At 46.6% G+C, this 20424-nt stretch overlaps 1 protein-coding gene across 1 annotated transcript; it reads left to right on the top strand.

Moving 5' to 3' along the window:
• Positions 1-212: 212 nt before the first annotated feature.
• On the top strand, positions 213-18943 carry ANKRD54 (ankyrin repeat domain 54). The gene is given in 8 exon segments (XM_004373843.2): positions 213-816; positions 2127-2174; positions 13290-13388; positions 16381-16452; positions 16920-16967; positions 17047-17171; positions 17355-17462; positions 17835-18943. Coding segments are annotated over 8 exon segments (1179 nt in total). The 3' UTR covers positions 17910-18943.
• The last annotated feature ends 1481 nt before the right edge of the window (positions 18944-20424 follow it).

Below are 20424 nucleotides of genomic sequence, written 5' to 3'. Positions count from 1 at the left end.
ATACTGTATAGTATATATATTTTTGGTTTCTTCACTTTGAGATTGGCTGCGGATCATCTTAATGTGATTGGCTAAAGCACCTGCCCGTTATCTTTCCCATGATCCGACGGGGAAATTGGGGGGGGGGAGTGTCTTAAACTCAGCTGTTTTATTGGCTCCGGTAGCGACGACCGGCAAAGACCATGGGCACTTCTAATTTGTGATTAGTTTTCATGTCCGCCAGTCATGCTGCCGGAATTTCTGCCCAATCCTCTTACTCGTACTATGACCTGATTGCCCGATTGGCTGTAGGGGTTTAAGCTGGAAAGGTTGTCATTGGTCCGAAACGCCCCAGCTTGCGGCCCAAGCCCGCCCCCCGTTCGGTTGCCGTGGTTGCAGGCCCGGCCCCGCCCGCTCGCTCGCTGACAGCGAGACTTAGGGCGGAGGGAAGTGGGTCCGTTGGTCGGTCGGGAACGAGGCTCCACCAGCGAGGCCCGCGCGGAATCGTTGCCATGGCAGCCGCTGCCGGGGGCGCAGACGAGGAGCCGCGTTCTGGCCGCTCGAGCTCTGATGGCGAGTGCGCGGTGGCGCCGGAGCCGCTGAAGGGCCCCGAGGGCCTCTTCTCCTTCGCCAGCTTGGGGGCTGCGCTGGGCAGCGGTACGGACCTCCCCGGCCGGGCGTCCGACGGAGCCCAGTCCCCGCTGCGCTACCTCCATCTCTTGTGGCAGCAGGACGCCGAGCCCCGCGACGAGCTGCGTTGCAAGATCCCCGCTGGCCGACTGAGGCGCGCCGCCAGGCCCCACCGCAAGCTCGGGCCAACGGGCAAAGAGGTGCATGGTGAGGCGCGGGAGCGGCCGGCGGGCGCAGAGGGAGGCGGGTCTGCGTGCGTACTACTCCAAGCCAGGGAGCCTGGAGCGAGGCTCCCCGCTGGGCTCGGCCCCTCTTTGGAGACCCGGCCCCGGACTTATCCCCAGACCCCGAGCTAAGGGCCCAGAGTGACCCTGGAGTCTCCTTTCAATAATAATAATAATTATTATAGCAGCTATGGGCCACGAATGTTTTTTTTTTTTAAAAATCCCACCAACTACACAAAAAACTTCCTTCTCAGAATCAGTCACCCAGACTTCTCACATTTGGTAATTCCCGAATAGAAACTTCATGACTCTAGGTGTTCCGTTGAGTCGATTCCAACTCATAGTGACCCCGTGTGACAGTAGAATTACCCCATAGGATTTTCTGGCTGTGATTTTATAGAAGCACATCTCCAGGCCTTTCTCCCACGGAGCTGCTTAGGTTAGCAGTCCATTGCTTAACCGCTTTCACCACCAGGGCTTCTTACGTGTTTATTTGTTGTTGTGTGCCATGCAGTCTTCTAAAACGCCTGCTGTGATGTGTGTCTTCCGTAGTATCTTTTATATTTTATTGATGACTTGGAAACCGAGGCCCTGAAAGATTAGGAATGGGGACTTTTAAGAGTCACTTCTGGCACCTTAGGGGCTTTTTGAAGATTTAATGAGAATTTGAAAGTCCTTTTTAAACTATAAAGTGTTACAGGAATGTCAGTAATTGTTATGTATCTTAGTGGCAATTTTCACTCATTTCTCTGTGACAAAGGCATTTTTTTCTATTTGCCTCTAATATAGAGATTCTGTCATTGGAGGGGAAAAATGTTTCTGCTTAGGAATTACCAAGTTTAGGAAAGTCATTTAGGAATGATCTATTTTGAAGGAGAATATAATAAGATTATTTGTGTAATCAGCTCACAAAGAGCTTCAGTGTAAATCGTCTCATTCATTCTTGCAACAACTCAGGGCTAGCAGGGCAGAGCTTAACTTTGTTTTGCAGATGATGGACCTGAGGCCCAAAGAGGTCAGCTGACTTACTCAAGGTCACTCAGCTACTCCAAGTGGCAGAGCCCAGGTCTGACTCCAGAGGCCTTGGAGAATTTGCTACAGAATGTGGCCTTTTCGCTAGTTGTGCCACATTTAAATTTCTCTTTGTTCTCAGGGTACTATCTCTCATATCCTGGCACCATTCTTTCCCTTTAGGTGCTGTTGTGGCTGAAGGCTGGATTAACTAGGCAACCATCCACTTTCTGCTTCATTGCAGCCATTTATTTAACTGATACTCTCTTACTCTCTTTACAGCTCTGAAGAGGCTGAGGGACTCCGCCAACGCTAACGACGTGGAAACAGGTGAGTGTATACACTGGGTCTAGCTCCAGGGACCTGTTGGTTGGTTGAGGGAGGAATAATCCATGTAACCAGTACCTGGGAAGGTATTTTAATACAGCCTGCCAGCTCACCCCTCAGACCAGGCTCACTTATTTATTGTGTAATTTGCAGTCATCCTGCAGGAGCTAAGTCTGGCTTTGATGTTCACCCTCCTCATGCTCCTCTGTCATCCTAAACTCCCTGATATCTTAGCATTTATCACCCTGAGGGCCCCCTGATGCTGGGGACCATGTCTGCCTTTGTATACCTGACACCCAGCACAGTCCTCAGCAAAGAGTAGGCACTCATTTTGCAACCTCTAGGTCGTGGGAATGAACACTAACTTTAACTGCCAGGGGATCATCTGGATGGTGCCACCATCTTCAGCTGCTCACTGAGGCTTTGTGGTAGTTGGGTCAGTGGTTCTCAAACTTGTTTAGTTGACACAGCACCTGAAAGGCATGGGTGGCCTCCTAGCAGGACGCCACTGTATTTGTTTTTTATTGTTGCTCTCTGGTGTTCTCTAACTGACAGGGCAAGTAGCAGCATCAAAGGTGCCAGGAAAATTCATAGGAAAAAATTTTAAATTTTATCCACTTTATCCTTTCTGTGAATCAAGGAAAAGTAGTACGTTAGCTTTCTATGGCTGCTGTAACAAATTACCACAAACTTAGTGCCTTGAAACAGCAAAAATTTATTATCTTGCAGTTCTATAAATCAGAAGTCCAACATAGGACTCATCAGGCCAAAATCAAGGTGTTGGCAGAGATGCATTCCTTTCTGGAAGCTTTAGAGGATAATCTGTTTCCCTGCCTTTTCCAGCTTTTGGAGGCCACCAATGTCCCTTGGCTCATGGTCCCCTTCCTTTGTCTTCAAAGCCAGCAATGGTGGGTCGAGTCCTTGTCTTGTAGCCATGACTCTGATTCTTGTGGCAGGGAAAGGTTCTCTGATTTTAAGGACTCGTGTGATTAGATTGGGCCCACTTAGATAATCCAGGATAATCTTGCCATCTCAAGGGTAGAATGATAGCTGGTGGCGGGATGCTGTGGTCAACAGCTAAAATGTGAGCATGTAAGAAGTTTCCTGAATACAGTCAAACACTTTGAGGGACAGAGTAGCAGGGGTAGGGGTCTGGGGACAATGCTTTCAGAGGACATCTAGGTCAATTGGCATTAACAAAGCTTATTAAGAAAATGTTCTGCATCCTACTTTGGTGAGTGGCATCTGGGGTCTTAAAAGCTTGCAAGCGGCCATCTAAGATGCATCAGTTGGTCTCCACCACCTGGAGTAAAGGAGAATGAAGAATACCAAAGACACAAGGGAAGTATTAGCTCAAGAGATAGAAAGGGCCATGTAAACCAGAGACTTCATCAGCCTGAGACCAGAAGAACTAGATGGTGCCTGTCTACCACCAGTGACCGCCCTGACAGGGAACACAACAGAGAGTCCCGGATGGAGCAGGAAAAAGGTGGGGTGCAGAATGCAAATTCTAGTAAGAAGACCAGACTTAATGGTCTGACTGAGACTGGAGGAACACTGGAAAGCATGGCCCCTAGATTCTCTATTATACCAGGACTAAAACAATTTCCGAGGCCAGCTCTTCAGACAGGAATTGGACTGGACTGTGGGACATAAAGTGATGCTCGTGAGGAGTGTGCCTGTTAACTCAAGTAGATAGAAGAGACTAAACGGGCAGCTTCTTCCCGGAGGTGAGATGGGAAAGCAGAGAGGGTTAGGAGCTGGTTGAATGGACAGGGGGAATCGGATGGAAAGGGAGAGTGTGCTGTCACAGTATGGGGAGAGCAATTGGAGTCACATAACAATGTATGTATAAATTTTTGTATGGGAGAAAGTAAAATGTGAGCATAGATGAAGGGCTGAGGGTTAGGAGAGCCCACCAAGTACACTGGGCATGGAGAGGCGGCTGACTATCTCAGGGAGCTGGGGTGTTGCCCATGGGTCGCAAGATGACTCCGCATTCCTGATGTAGCAGCAGTGAGCAGGCCCGGAAACTGGAGGGTTTTTCAATGCTCTTCACTTTGGTGTCTTTCCCATTATCTTTACTATTTTGGAATGTTTGAAATATTTGAAAGCTAGATAGCTTTTCAACAAAAAATAACAAGTTTTCTCTCTTTTTTTAATCTTTTTTTAATCGTGATTAAAATATACACAGCAAACACAAATTCGACAATTTCACATGTATAGTTCAGTGACATTGATTACATTCTTCGTGTTGTGTAACCATTCTCACTATCCTTTTCCAAATAATTACACCACCATTAATATAAACTCAGTGCCCCTAAGCAAAAACTCTCCTTTCCCCCTCCCTTCCACCTCTGGTGTCTTAGTTATCTAGTGCTGCTATAACAGAAATACCACAAGTGAATAGCTTTAACAAATAGAAGTTTATTCTCTCACAGCCTAGGAGACTAGACGTCCAAATTCAGGGTGCCAGCTGCAGGGGAAGACTCCCTCTCTGTCGGCTCTGGGAGAACGTCTTTGTCATCAATTTTCCCCGCTTAAGGAACTTCTCAGCACAGGGACCTTAGGTCCAAAGGACGCACTATTCTTCTGGCTCTTGTTTCTTGGTGGTATGAAGTTCCCATGTCTCTCTGCTCTCCTCTCTCTTTTATATCTCAAAAGGGATTGATTTAAGACACTACCGAATTTTGTAGTTTGAGTCCTGCCTAATTAATATAACTGCCGCTAATCCCACCTCATTAACATCATAGAGGTAGCCTTCACACCCACAGGAAAATCACATCAGATGACAAAATGGTGGACAGTCACACAGTACTGGGAATCATGGACTAGCCAAGTTGACACATTTTGGGGGGGACACAATTCAATCTACAACACCTGGTTACCACTAATAATATTTGGTTTCTACATATTTGCTTATTTCATATAAGCAAGATGATACGGTGTTTGTCCTTTTGTGTCTGACTTATTTTGCGCAGCATAATGTGTTCAGGGTTCATCCATGTTGTAGCATGCATCAGGACTTCATTTCTCTTCATGGCTGAGAATATTCCATTGTGTGTATATACATATATATATGCCACAATTTTGTTTATCTGTTCATCTGTTGATGGACATTTCAGTTGTTTCCACCTTTTGGCGATTGTGAAAAGTGCTGCAGTGTTCTCTTTTTTAATATCTCTTGTGTGTGGCCAAAGAAGATATTAATCGTACTCATCTTCCACAGAGAGCTCCCTTCATCTTGAATCGGGTGTTCACACAGCGGTTTATTATTTTGGTAGAAATGCTGTAATTTTCCACACTCACCTTCAAATCTAAATGGCTCTTAGTTGTGCCAGGCTCCCACAGAGCCCTGCTGGTGAAGCTGGCTGTAGGATCAGCATCTTCCCTCCTTGTATGGCTAGCATTTTGTTTTCTTTCTGTGCATGTTTGTTGCTTTTTTGTATAGTTTAGAGATTCCAATGGACATAAAATTTATACCCTGCTTTTGTCACTTGCTGTTAAGTGCTGTTCCGTGAATCCACAGTCATTTAGGTATTTTATGTACACAAATGATACATCCATTTAAAATGTTTTCAAAAATAGAGAAATATAGAAGAAAAACACCCATGTCACCAAAAGAACTAATCACTGTTAATATTTTGGTGAATTTCTTTTCAGTCTTTTTTCCTATGCCTAGGAATTTTCTTTATGGGCTTGCAAACTACTATATTTAATTTCTAACCTCCATAATTTTTTGTGTATCATAAGCATTAAAAAAAAAATTTATTGTGCTTTAGGTGAAAGTTTACAGTGGAAATTAGTTTCTCATTCAAAAATTTGTACATAAATTGTTTTGTGACATTGCTTGCAATCCCCACAATGTGTCAGCACTCTCCCCTTTTCGCTTTCCACCCCAACCACTATAAGCATCTTTATAGTCTTTGTAATCATTTATTTTTTCAAAATGAAAATGTCATTTTTCCATTACTTATAGAATGAATACATTGCCATAAAAAACTTTTTTTAAAGCTTATAAAATAGAAAGCAAAAATTATAATCCCACCCTCAATTATAACCACAATTTTTAATGGATGCACAGTATTCTATGAAAGGAACAAAGCAAGAGTTATTTAGTCAGTCATATATTTGCACGCTGGTTTTTCATTTTTAAGATAATTTTCCAGGTATGGGATTGTCACATCAAAGTGTTTACATATTTTGATAGCTCCTAAAATATGCTAACATGCTTTCCAAAAGGCCTATAAAACCAAAAAAACCCAAACCCGTTGCCATTGAGTCAATTCCGACTTATAGTGACCCTATAGAACAGAGTAGAACTGCCCCATAGGGTTTCCAAGGAGCTGCCGGTGGATTTGAATTGCCGACCTTTTGGTTAGCAGCTGTAGCTCTTAACCACTGTGCCACTTTTTTTTTTTGGTGGCAAACCCAGGATAAATCACAAAAATAAAACGATATTTCAGCTGTATTTTATCTCTTTGATACTTGCTGCATTTGGTGAATGTGCTAATGAACAGTGAAGTGACCTGAAGCTCTTATTTCTCCTCCACTCTCATCAGCCTTTTCCTACCGCCTTCATTCATTTATTTAGTCAGCAATATTCATTAAGCAGATGTTACTTGTAGGACACTATGCTTGATACCAGGGATGTAAAGATAAAATAAAAAACCTACAATATGCTGATGAAGAAGAATATAACGTGAGACCATTTCCAAAACAAAACAGCAACAAAAAAACCCGGAAATTTTGTGATTAGTTGGAGAGGTGTAAGTTCAGGAGCCAGAGAAACCTGGGTTTATGTCCTGGCTTTGCCTTCTGTTAGCTGGGTGAATGTAGCTTGGGTGCGTTACATAATCTCTCTGGGCCTGAGTCTCCCAGTCTGTAAAATGGGTGTGATACTTGCTGGGTTGTAGAGGGATTAGCATTTAGATACCTGGCACTTGGCTTGTATGCAGTGTATAATAACTCAGTGTACAGCAGCAATTACTGTAAAATAGAATAAGATGTCAATGTTACAGAAGCAGGATGAACAGGGCATTAAGGAGTGACTAAATCAGCTTGAGGAGACAGGAAAGATTCATGAAGAAGGAGATACCTAGGCTTTGTCTGGAAGCACTCAAGTCCTTGAGAGGTTTGCTGGGGGGAGAAGAGATTAAAATGTTGCCAGCAATGCCTGCATTCCAGTTGACCATGTTACAGCATGTGGTAATAGTGCCTTACATTTGTATAGTGCCTCCATGCTTTTCAAAGAAGAAATTTCATATCCATTATTCTCATCACAAGGGAGTCCTGAGGGTGCAACAGTTAAGCACTCGGCTGCTAACCAAAAGGTCTGTGATTCAAACCCACCCAGCGGCTCTGTGGGAGAAAGACCTGGTAATTTGCTTCCGTAAAGATTACAACCAAGGAAACCCTATGGGGCAGTTCTTCTCTGTCACATGGGGTCACTGTGAGTAGGAAATGACTTGATGGCACCCAACAGCAGCATTCTCATCACAGCAGCCCTAGAGGTCATTAGGGCAGAGAGTATTCCCATTTGGCAGATAGGTAAATCAGAGATTGAGAAACTTGCCCAAGGACACGTAAAAGGTTGGTGGTGAACTGGGACCCAAATCCAGGCATTCGTTCTCCCAGCCCAGCTCTTGTCACTGCCCTATGCTGTTGGCATTGTACTCCTTTCTTTTTTCATTTAGCTTAATCTGAGGCTTTGAACGTGCAGCCCATGTCCCTCTGCCAGGGTAGCTAGCTGAAAAACAACCTGGAAAGTAGGAAAGCCCTGTCAGCTTACTTAGGTGGAAAGGGGCAGTGATGATGATGTTGATGATGACAGTAGCTGATGTTTGCTGAGCACTTGCTGAGTGCCAGGCACTGTTGTAGCACTTTTCACATAAGAACTCGTTTGCTCCTCACAACCACCCTGTGAAGTAGGGGCTTGTGTTAGCCTCATATTTCAAGAGGAGGAAGTAACTTATTTAAAGCCTCTGGGCCAAGATGTGAACCAAGCAGTGTCATGTATTTACTGCCTCTTTTTTTTTTTTTTTCTAATTGTGCTTTAGGCAAAAGTTTACAGCTGAAGTTAATTTCTCATATGAAAATTTATACACATGTTGTTTTGTGACATTATTTGCAATCCCCACAATGTGACAGCATGATCCCCCTTTCCACTCCGGGTTCCCTGTGCCCATTCAACCAGTTCCTGTCCCTTTCTGCCTTCTCATCCTGCTTTTGGACAGGAGCTGCCCATTTGGTCTCATGTATCTGACTGAACTAGGAAGCATGTTCCTCAGGTGTATTATTTTTTGTTTTATAGTCCTGTCTAATCTTTATCTGAAGAGTGGGCTTTGGGAATGTTTTCAGTTCTGGGTTAACAGTGCGTCTGGGGGCCATAGTTTTGGGAGTTCCTCCAGTCTCTGTCAGACCAGTAAGTCTGGTCTTTTTACGTGCATTTGTGTTCTGGTCTACATTTTTCTCCTGCTCTGTCCGGGACTCTGTCGTGTTCCCTGTCAGGGTCGTCATTGGTAGTAGCTGGGCACCATCTAGTTCTTCTGGCTTACTGCCTTTTGAAGTACTAAATGCGCTGTAAGTATCCTTTCAGGCTGGGTACATTAAAAGAAACCTGTCAAACAAAATTCAACTTCTCAATCCTAGGAACAACACGATCATTTGCAATCTACTTAGTTTCGAGCCATAAAAGTTCCTCCGGGAGACTTTAATTCCAGGGTGTCTTACTTTCCTATGTTAGCTGCCATAACAACAACAACACCCCAACAGCATACACAAAGTGGGTGGCTTTAAAGAACAAAAATTTATTTTCTCACAGTTCTGGAGGCTAGAAGTCTTAGTTCAGGGCGTCAGCAGAGCCGTGCTCTCTGTCTGTGGGCTCTGTGAGAAGAGCCTTCTTTGTCTCTTTCAGCTTCTGGCAGCCCTGGGTCCTTAGCATTTCTTGACTTGTTGACGATCCTCAAATACTACGTGTGGGACTCTGTTTCCTATCTGTCTTTCTCGTTTATAAAATGCCACTCAGAGGGAATTAGGGTTAGGACCCACCCTACTCTGGTATAACTTCATTAACCTAACTGATAGCATCAGCCAAGAAAAACCCATTTCCCCAAACAACGTCACGTTCACCAATGCAGGCATTAGGACTTCAACATATCTTTTTTGGGGGCACAACTCAATCCATAACACAGGGTGTCTTATCCCCCTTGCCCAGCTAAGAGGAAAGAAACGGGGAGTTCTTTTTGCTAGGTGCTGTCAAGTTGGTTCTGACTCATAGCGACCCTATGCACGTCAGAATGAAACACTGCCCAGTCCTGCACCATCCTTACAATCACTGTTATGCTTGAGCCCATTGTTGCAGCCACTGTGTAAACTCATCTCCTTGAGGAACTTCCTCTTTTATACTGACCCTCTGCTTTACCAAGCATGATGTCCTTCTCTAGGGACTGATCCCTCCTGATAACATGTCCAAAGTATGTGAGACAAAGTTTCACAATCCTTGCTTCTAAGGAGCATTCTGGCTGTATTTCTTACAAGACAGGTTTGTTTGTTCTTTTGTCACTCCATGGTATAGTCAATATTCTTTGCTAACACCGTAATTCAAAGGCATCAATTTTTCGGTCTTCCATATTCATTGTCCAGCTTTCACATGCACATGAGGCCATTGAAAACACCATGGCTTCGTCAGGTGCACCTTAGCCTTTAAAGTGGCATCTTTGCCTTTTTAACACTTTAAAGAGGTCTTTTGCAGCAGATTTGCCCAGTGCAGTGTGTCGTTTGATTTCTTGACTGCTGCTTCCTTGGGCATTGATTGTGGATCCAAGTAAAATGAAATCATTGACAACTTCAATATTTTCTCCGTTTTTCATGATGCTGCTTATTGGTACAGGATTGGTCCAGGTTGCTTATTGGTGAGGATTTGTGTTTTCTTTATGTTGAGGTGTAATCCATACTGAAGGCTGTAGTCTTTAATCTTCATCAGTAAGTGCTTCAAGTCCTCTTCACTTTCAGCAAGCAAGGTTGTGTCATCTGCATATCGAAGGTTGTTAATGAGTCTTCCTCCAATCCTGACGCCCTGTTCTTCTTCATATAGTCCAGCTTCTCGGACGATTTGCTTGGCATACAGATTGAATAAGTATGGTGAAAGAATACAGCCCTGCCGCACACCTTTCCTGACCTTAAACCACGAAGTATCCCCTTGTTCTCTTTGAGTGACTGTCTTTTGATCTATGTACAGGTTCCTCATGAGCACAATTAAGTGTTCTGGAATTCCCATTCTTGCAATGTTATCCATAATTCGTTATGATCTACACAATTGAATGCTTTTGCATAGTCAATAAAACACAGGTAAACATCTTTCTAGTATTCTCTGCTTTCAGCCAGGATCCATCTGACCTCAGCAATATCATTGGTTCCATGTCCTCTTCTAAATCCGGCTTAAATTTTTGGCAGTTCCCTGTTGATGTACTGCAGCAACTGCTTTCAAATGATCTTCAGCAAAATTTTACTTGCATATGATATTAATGATATTGTTTGATAATTTCTGCATTTGGTTGGATCACCTTTCTTTGGAGTAGGCATAAATATAAATCTCTTCCAGTTGGTTGGCCAGGTAGCTGTCTTCCAAATTTCTTGGCATAGACGAGTGAGTACTTCCCAGTGCTTATTCAAACATCTCAGTTGGTATTCTGTCAATTCCTGGAGCCTTGTTTTTCACCAGTGTCCTCAGTGCAGCTTGGACTTCTTCCTTCAGTACTATTGGTTCTTGATCATATGCTACCTCCTGAAATGGCTGAACATCAGCCAGTTCTTCTTGGTACAGTGACTCTGTGTATTCTATCTTCTTTTGATGCTTTTTGCGTCATTTGGTATTTTGACCATAGAATTCTTCACTATTGCAACTCGAGGCTTGAATTTTTTCTTCAGTTCTTTCAGCTTGAAAAATGCCAAGCGTGTTCTTCCCTTTTGGTTTTCTAACTCCAGGTCTTTGCACATGTCATTATAATACTTTACTTTGTCTTTTTGAGCTGCCTTTTGAAATCTTCTGTTCAGTTCTTTTACTTCATCATTTCTTTCGTTTGCTTTAGCTACACTACATTCAAGAGCAGGTTTCAGAGTCTCTTCTGACATCCATTTTTGTCTTTTCTTTCTTTCCTGTCTTTTCAGTGATGTCTTAGTTTCTACAGGTATGATGTCTGTCCTTGATGTCATTCCACAACTCATCTGGTCTTTGGTCTTTAGTGTTCAATGTGTCAAACCTGTTCTTGAGATGATCTCCAAATTTAGGTGAGATACACTGAAGGTCATACTTTGGCTCTCATGGACTTGTTCTAATTTTCTTCAGCTTCAACTTGAACTTGCATATGAGCAAGTTGGTCTGATGGTCTCTTCTGCAGTTGGCCCCTGGCCTTGTTCTAACTGATGATGTTGAGCTTTTCCATCTTCTCTTTCCACTGATGTAGTCGATTTGATTCCTGTGTATTCCATCTGGCGAGGTCCACATGTATAGTCACCGTTTATGTAGTTGGAAAAAAGTATTTGCAATGAAGAAATCGTTGGTCGTGCAAAATTCTATCATGTGATCTCTGGCATCGTTTCTGTCACCAAGACCATGTTTTCCAGCTAGTGAACCTTCTTTGTTTCCAACTTTTGCGTTCCAATCACCAGTAATTATCAGTGCATCCTGATTACATATTCGATCAATTTCAGACTGCAGAAGTTGGTAAAAATCTTCAAATTCTTCATCTTTGGCCTTAATGGTTGGTGTGTGAATTTGAATAATGGTTGTGTTAACTGGTCTTCCTTGTAGGCGTATGGATATTAACCTATCACTGACAGCGTTGTACCTCAGGATATATCTTGAAATGTTCTTTGTGATGAAGAATATGAAGCCATTTCTTTTCAATTTGTTATTCCTGGCATAGTAGACCATAGGATTGTCTGATTCAAAATGGCCAATACCAGTCCATTTCAGCTCACTGATACCTAGGATATCGATGTTTATGCATTCCATTTCATTTGTGATGATTTCCAATTTTCCTAGATTCATACTTTGTACATTCTACATTCTGATTATTAATGGATGTTTGCAGCTATTTCTTCTCATTTTGAGTTGTGCCACATCAGCAAATGAAGGTCCTGAAAGCTTGACTCCATCCACGTCATTAAGATCAACTCTACTTTGAGGAGGCAGCTCTTCTCCAGTCGTATTTTGAGCACCTTTCAACCTGAAAGGCTCATCTTCTGGCACTATATCAGACAGTGTCCCACAACTATTCATAAGACTTTCATTGGCTAATTCTTTTCAAAAGTAGACCGCCAGGTCCTTCTTCCTAGTCTGTCTTAGTCTGGAAGCTCAGTTGAAACCTGTACACCATGGGTGACCCTGCTAGTATTTGAATACTGGTGACATAGCTTCCAGCATCACAGCAACACAGAAGCCCCCACAGTATGACAAACTGACAGATGCGTGGGGGAAAAGGGGATTACTGACATTTATTAGGCTCCTGGCTTGTGCCAGGCACAATGCTAGGCTTTAAATGCTTCACTTGATTCCCACAACTGTCCAGAGTCAGTGGTTTTAGCCCCATTTTATAGATGAGGAATATGAGGCCTAGAGAGGCTGTGACTTAGAACACATTGCAGATGAGTAGCTGGGTTTGAACACAAGTCTTTGTGGCTCCATGGTGCTCCATTCAGTCTACCAGGCTGCTTCCTGGTACAAAGTAAGCATCGGTCAACAGGTTAGGCAGCTGTGGCCAGCTAGAATGGGTGTGTATCCAAACTCAGGTGGAAGGATGGGGTCAGAGTCTATGCTGGGGATTTCCATGACTCCACAATTCCTGACGCTGAGGGTCAAGGTCTTCCTGCAGCGTTCCATCCCTAGACATATAGCTTGAGCACACACAGTCCCTGACTCTCAGTTGTGCCCTCAGGAGAACAAGTGCCTGTCATGGTAGTCCCTGTGGGGCCAGCGTTCAGGAGGGGCTGGCTTTCCTGTGCATTGTTGATGCCTTGCCTGCAGGGGCCCTGAGCATCCCTCTCCGTTTCTCTGGGACTGCAGCTTGCCTCACACTCCACTCTCTCCCCTTCTTCCCTCTGTCCTGGTGGTGTCAGTGCAGCAGCTGCTGGAAGATGGCGTGGATCCCTGTGCAGCTGATGACAAGGGCCGCACAGCTCTGCACTTTGCATCCTGCAATGGCAATGACCAGATCGGTGAGTGCTGGGTAGGGAGGAGGGCAGCGGGGCCAGGCCAGTCACACCTCTCCAGAGGCTCTGGAGGAAGTTCTGCTCTCTTCACAGCCTTGGGGTGCCGGGGGTACTGGGTATAAAAAACACCTGATGTGATAGTGCCTCACCCCTCTCCCTCCTTACTACATGCTTGGATCTGGCACTCCAGGCTGGGGAAGGGGTAGACCTGGGGAAAGAATATGATTGACTCTGAGACTGAAGGGAAGTCTCCAATTAGGAACCATGGGTAGCCCACTCCTAAATCAGTTCCATTTGTCCATTCAACGAATGTTTAGAGCCTGTTATGTTCTAGGCATTGATAATACAACTGTGAAACAAGCATAGTCCCTTTTCTCATGGAGCTCTCTGGGATAGAGAGATTAATGTGGTAGATAAGCAGCTCTGCACCTCTGTCCAAGTGTGTGTGTTTGTGTGTGTGTGTATTCAAAGGTAAATGCACATGATGATAATAGTAGCTCTCATTTAATGAGCATTTACTAAGTGACAGGCATCTTACCCATATCTCTCATTCTTAGAACAGCCCTACAGGGGAGGTGACACATCCCCATTTTACAGACGAGGAAACCAGGGTTCAGAAGTTGGTGTGAGCTGGGCAGCATCTAATCAGAAAGGACTCTGTTGGTTAGTGTCTTAATCAGAACAGAAGCTCACGCTCTCTCCCGCTATCGCCTGCAAGACACTCTGTGTCCCTGCCTGTGGGTCGCGTTCTCTGCTACCAGAGATAGACCCTTCCCGTGAGGTGGAAAAGATGCTGCCAGCAGCTCAGGCCCACCTCCTGGACCCTGGCCCAGCCCTGTGCCTGGGCCTGGGAGGGATCCAGGGGCTGGCAGCCTGCCAGAATCTTATGAGAAGGAATGAGGGCAGCTTCCTAGTAGACGAGGGGTGTTGTGTGGCAGAAACAGTGCGTGTTCATGACAGGTAAACCCGTAACCCTCCTTTTCTGTCCCGCTGTCCTCTTAAAGGTTACTTTCAGTTGTCATATTTGTTTATGAACATTTTAATTATTACTTTAAAGTGAATAAAACATCATTTTAAATGCCCTCGCTTAACTCAGTTATCTTATCTCCCACTCCCACCATGTTGAACACCTCTTTATATGGCTGTTGACCATTTTTAGATTATCTTTTATGAAGTATCTGTTTAAGTCTTTTGCCCATTTTTAAACAATTTGTGTTTTTCTTATTGATTTCTAGGACTTCCTTATATATTATGGATACGAATCAGCTATCAGATATAAATGACCTGCCTTTTTCTGAGCTTGCCTTTTTGTTCTCTGAATATTGTGTCTTTTGATGAACAGAAGTTCTTAATTTTATGAAATTTAATTTATCAATCTTTTCCTGGTTATAGTTAGTGTTTTTTGTGACTTATTTAAGAAATCGTTGCCTGTCTCAAGATCATGAAGATATTCTCCTGTGTTTTCTTCTAGAAGTCTGACTGTTTTAGCTTTCACATTTAGATCTATGATTCCTTTCAAATTAATTTTTGTGTATGGTGTGAGGTAGGGGCTAAGGCTCATTGCCCTCTGCCTGCCATGGATCTCCAATGTGACCCAACTCCACTTACTGAAAATGCCATTTTCTTCACTGAATTTCAGTGGAAGGGACTCTTTTTAGTAAACAAGAATCAGAGGGGTCAAATTAGATTTGAGTATATGAAGTACTTGAAACTTTAAGCCTGATTCATCACAGAAAGGCAGGGCGGTGTGATGATGATGATCATGATGATACGTGACATTGCGGAGCATTTGCAGTGTGTCAGGGACCTATTCAAAGTGCTTTACAGGTAATTAATGTAATCCTATGAGGTTAAAAAATATTATTCCCATTTTACCGATGCAAAAACAAGCTTTTGAGAGGCTAAATGGTAAAGCTGTTATGGTAAAAGGCAAATGCTAAAGTGGTCAAGCCTGGATTCCAACCCAAGCAGTTTATTTGCTTTAATTGTGTGTGTACATGTTCACTGGAAACCCTGATGACGTAGTGGTTAAGAGCTGTGTCTGCTAACCAAAAGGTCAGCAGTTCAAATCCACCAGGCACTCCGTGGAAACTCTATGGGACAGTTCTACTCTGTCCTGTAGGGTCGCTATGAGTCAAAATCAACTCAGTGGCAACGGGTTTGGTTTTGGTTTTACGTGTTCACTGTAAACAATTTTTTTTTTAAAATAAATCAGAGAAGAAAATGAAAGATACTTATAATCCCCACGCACACACCCTAAAAAGGGACAAAGATGACAGCCTGGGTTCTTGACCAGGTCCTACCTTTTAACTTAGTATATGGCCTCAGGCAAGTGTTTTGGCTTTTCTGAGCCCCCGTGTCCTCATCCCCAAATGTGACAAGAGCCTGACTTGCTCAGGTGGCTGGGCAGAGGCTCACGAGAACACACAGAGTCAAAAACCAGCCATTTGGTGTTATTCAGAAAGCAAACGGTTTTCATCTTCATCTGTCAGAGCAGCACAGGCTGTGTCAGGCCAACCTTAGCCTCACACCCTGGGACTCAGCCCTGCCTCCCCGTACAATGTCATGGACCCCTGTTAGCCCACCTGTATCCACATGGGTAACTGGCAATGCCACAGCCCATCCTGAGGTGGCCTAGAGACTCACAGTGCTCAGCACCATCCATTGGCCCAGTTCTCACTATGACACTTGGCTGTAGAGGAGCAGAAAATGCTCTTGAGAGCCTTCACCATGTTGGAAGAACTTCCTTAACCCTTAAACTCCCAGTCCTACAACACCTGCATAGGCTGCAAGCCCTCCTGGAATCCTCAGTGTCTGGGTCTCAGGGTGCTGTATGTGAATCTGTGGAGTGAGTGAGTGAAAGAGTGAAACAACGAGGGGAGCTTGTTTGCACTCAGCGCTCCACGTTTTGAGCCAGCTCTCTGCCTAGGGCAGGAGGGGGGAGTACAAGTGTCACGGGAGGCCTCCGAAAGCTCCTCTTGGGTTCTTCTGTTTCCAGTGCAGCTGCTCCTGGACCATGGGGCTGATCCCAATCAGCGAGACGGGCTAGGGAACACGCCTCTGCACCTGGGTAAGTGCCTGGAAAGCTGCCAACATATCCTTTTCTGCAGCACAGACAGGCTCCTTTGTTGGAGAGCCTGGGATTCTGCAGGCTCCCAGCATCCTGGGGAGAGCCTGGCCCCCAGGGCTACACTCCCCTCCGCCTCCGTTACATGGACTTTCCCATCACTCAGCATTTGGCTGTGCCCTGGGCAGGGCTGATCAGTGATCTAGACCTGACCGCCTCTGCTGGGGGAAGTGTGATGTTGTGAGACATGCTGCTGAGACTCACACGGCTGACAGTGAGCAGATCCCATCTGCTGGGCTCAGTTCCCCCAGCTGTACAGGGAGGGAGTTGGCCTTGATGCTTGCCGAGTCCTGCCTAGCTGTTGCATCGGTGATGCAGTCTTAGGAGGCACAGTCCTGCTCCCTCTTGTGGGCACACAGGGCCAGGCCCCAGTGGTCCCTGGGCCTCAAATCCCTGTTCTTTTTCCTCAGCGGCCTGCACCAACCATGTTCCTGTCATCACCACACTGCTGCGAGGGGGTATGTTGTCCCTTCCCCTTCTCCTTCCTGTCTCCCCCACCCCCACCGGTAGCATGCTCACTTCTGCCTGCACTTGTAGGTGCCCGCGTGGATGCCCTGGATCGAGCTGGTCGCACACCCCTGCACCTGGCCAAGTCAAAGCTGAACATCCTACAGGAGGGCCACTCCCAGTGCCTGGAGGCCGTGCGGCTGGAGGTGAAGCAGGTGAGTGCCCCCTCCCCTGCTAAGCCCCAAGCAAGCACTGGACAGGTGCTGCCCAGCCCACAGACGTGCCTGCCTCTGGCGCCAGTGCAGTTGGCGTCTGCTTCCTCTTGCCTTGTGGCAGCAGCATCAGGCTCTCTCAGCCTCCTGGTTGGAACCTAGGCAGCTCATCCACCTTCATTTCAGATCATCCAGATGCTGAGGGAGTACCTGGAGCGCCTGGGGCGGCATGAGCAGCGGGAACGGCTGGACGACCTCTGTACCCGCCTCCAGATGACCAGCACCAAAGAGCAGGTGGGTCACAGCCACAGATCCACACCCAGGGCCTGGCAGGAGCCCTAGGGCCAGTCCCTCTCTGCTGCAGTGCAGCCACACACAGGAAGAGGTTGTACCGGGGGATTGCAGCCCACTGGGGCCCCAAAGCCTCTGTCCACTTCCTTTGAAGCTGCCTGTGCCCCCTGTTTGCTCATGACCCCTCTCTCTGGGGCAGCCAGAGACCACCTGGTGTCAGGGATTAACCCTTGGACAGCTGCTCCGTGGTCAGAGGGAAGGACAGCCACCACGTGCCCGGGAGGAGAGGCAGTGCCTGCACTCTGTGCCTGTGGTGTTGGGGAGGAGACCTGGGGGCCCAGCACCTGGTAACAGAGCCTTGGTTTTGTCCGGCAGGTGGATGAGGTGACCGACCTCCTGGCCAGCTTCACCTCCCTCAGCTTGCAGATGCAGAACATAGAGAAGAGGTAGCAAAAGAGGCTCCCTGCCTCCCGGCTCTGCCGCTGCCCTACCCTTGCCCCAGCTGCTCGCTCATTACACAGAGAAAGCCCAGTGTCTGGGACTTTGGAGCTACCCTTGTCTGGTGAGGGCCCCCCCTCACCTCCAGATGATGTGGGGCAGAGAGATTCTCACCACAACTGCAGAGCCGCTCTCACCACTGTCTCCGTCATCTCTGGGGACTGGGACTGCAGCCCCAGTTTCTTCCTCTGACTCCCACAGTACCAGGCCAGCCTCTGTAGCCACCCGTCCGCTCTGGCTGCCTTGTGCCGTCCTAGCAGGCCTCACTCTCCTGTGGCCAGCAGGCCCAGTGCTGGCTGGCCTCCCCGGAGCCCTCACCAGACCCCAGATTCTTCTCTGTTTCCCTTTTGAATGTGGGCTTGTTCAGTCAGCGGGGTACGGGCTCAGGGCAAGCACACCCCAGCCCAGGAGGCTGCAGCAGGCTGGCCCTGCCCCTGTCACCAGCACTTGGACTTGTCACCTGACTTTCAAGGAGACACAGCAGTGAGCTTCTCTGGCTGGATGGGGAGGGTTAGTGAAACCCAGACCTTAAATATACAAGGTTAGGAAGGACCCTGCTGAACCCAAAGTGGAAAACCCCTAACCCATTTTCTTCCAGTCATTGAGACTCCAGGGGGGTATAGCAGTTGTGGTAGATTGAATAATGGCCCCCCACGGTATCCGTATTCTAATCGCAGGAACCTGTGAATGTTACTTCATGTGGCAAAAGGGATTTTGCAGATGTGATTAAGTTAAGCATCTTGAGATGGGGGATTATCCTGGATTATCCAGGCGGGCCTGATGTGATCACAGAGTCCTTATAGGAGGGAGGCTGGAGATCTGAGAGGAAGTAGATCTGAGGATGGAAGCAAGAGGTTGGAGTGATACAAGGAAGGGGTTATGAGCCAAGGAGTACCGAAGTTAGAGAAGGAAATGGACTCTCCCCTCAGAGCCTCCTGAAGGAACCACCCTGCCAACCTTGACAGTGACACTCATTTCAGACTCTGACCTCCAGAACTTAATAAATTTGTCTTGTTTTAAGCCACTAAGTTTGCAGTCGTTTGTTACAGCAGTAACAGAAAACTAATGCGCTAGTAAAGACTCAAAACTCACTGTGAAGAAGGTTTTCAGTCCTATTGCACAGGAGCAGCAGCACATACCAAGCTGCCACGGCCAGGAGCAGACGTTTCCTTTGTTGTTCTGGGCCGTGGATAGGCAGAAGGAGGCGTCCACTCATGACAGGGCTCTGCTACAAAGAGGCACTGCCTGGCTGCCCTTCTCCAAAAGGACAGTTGAGTACAACGCAGAGATACTTTTTCCAGTTGATAATTCCATGTCCTGTTGGTTATTGGCCATTTTTATATTCTCAGAGCTCTGGCTCTGCCCCATTTTCGCTCTCAACCAACTGGAATCCCTGGCTACTCTTCAGAGGAAGGGAGCTTATCCCGCAAACCCCAACTTGATAATGGTTTGGATCTGAATTGAACTCGTGGAAACCAGCTGCTCCCCAGACCCTGAAGAAAAGAGTGTCTCTCTGTGGGCATGAGGCACAAGATACAGGCCTGGGACTGCCTCCAGGACCCCAGTGAGAGGAGGAGCAGAAGGCCCCGTAGGCTGGCCGGGTTGAGTGGGGAAAGGGTGTGGTAGTCCCAAGACGGGGCAGAAGGGCAGAGGAAGCGATGAAGTGTTTTCACGGAACCCAAGCTGATGCTGGTGTGAGTGAGGTGGCTGCCAGCGGCTGGCAGTGGCCCTGGGCTTGGGAGGGCGTGGGAGAGCTATGGTGGAGTCGGGCGGCTTTTCTCCCTTCTTGTCCATGTTACTCTACCTCCTTCCAAGAACCTGCCCACCTCAGGCCCAGGGGTACATTCGAGCTGGGGCCTGGACCTGAGCACAGCCCCACTAGGCCCATGACCCCCCAGGGATAGAACTGGGCAGAGGGGAGTCCAGGGCAGAGGAGAGGCAGGGGCAGGAGGGAGTGGACCTCAGACTAGGGTAGGTCCCAGAGTTGAGGCAAGGTTGCTGAACCGCAGGTCTAAGGAGTTTAATTAACGGGCCCTTAGATGTGAGAAGTCCCTGGGTGGTGCAAATGGGTTAATGCCTTTGAGTGGCTGGTGATTGAAAGGTTCAAGTCCCCCCAGAGGTGCCCCGAAAGAAAGGCTTCCCAAAAGTCAGCCATTGAAAACGCTATGGAACACAGTTCTGCTCTGACGCACATGGGGTCACCACGAGTCAGAGTTGACTCGATGGCAGCAACAACAACAAAAGATATGAACCTGCTGTAACAGTGTGAGATTTTATGTGGAGAGTGTGCATGTGTGAGTCTGAGAAAAGTCCATCCCAGTAGGGTCTGCACTCAAAAAGATTAGGAATGAGTGCCACAGAGCTTTGGGGGAAGAGTGGTGGGGGCCTGCCATGGTGTCTGGGGGCTGACTGGGCAGTTTGGGGCTGTTATCCCCTCAGGCAGGCTGCTGTGCTTTGCAGAGCCAAG

This window comes from Trichechus manatus, unplaced genomic scaffold (assembly GCF_000243295.1).
Source record: "Trichechus manatus latirostris isolate Lorelei unplaced genomic scaffold, TriManLat1.0 scaffold00027, whole genome shotgun sequence".
Classification (NCBI taxonomy): domain Eukaryota; kingdom Metazoa; phylum Chordata; class Mammalia; order Sirenia; family Trichechidae; genus Trichechus; species Trichechus manatus.
This window is presented reverse-complemented; position numbering and strand designations above follow the sequence as displayed.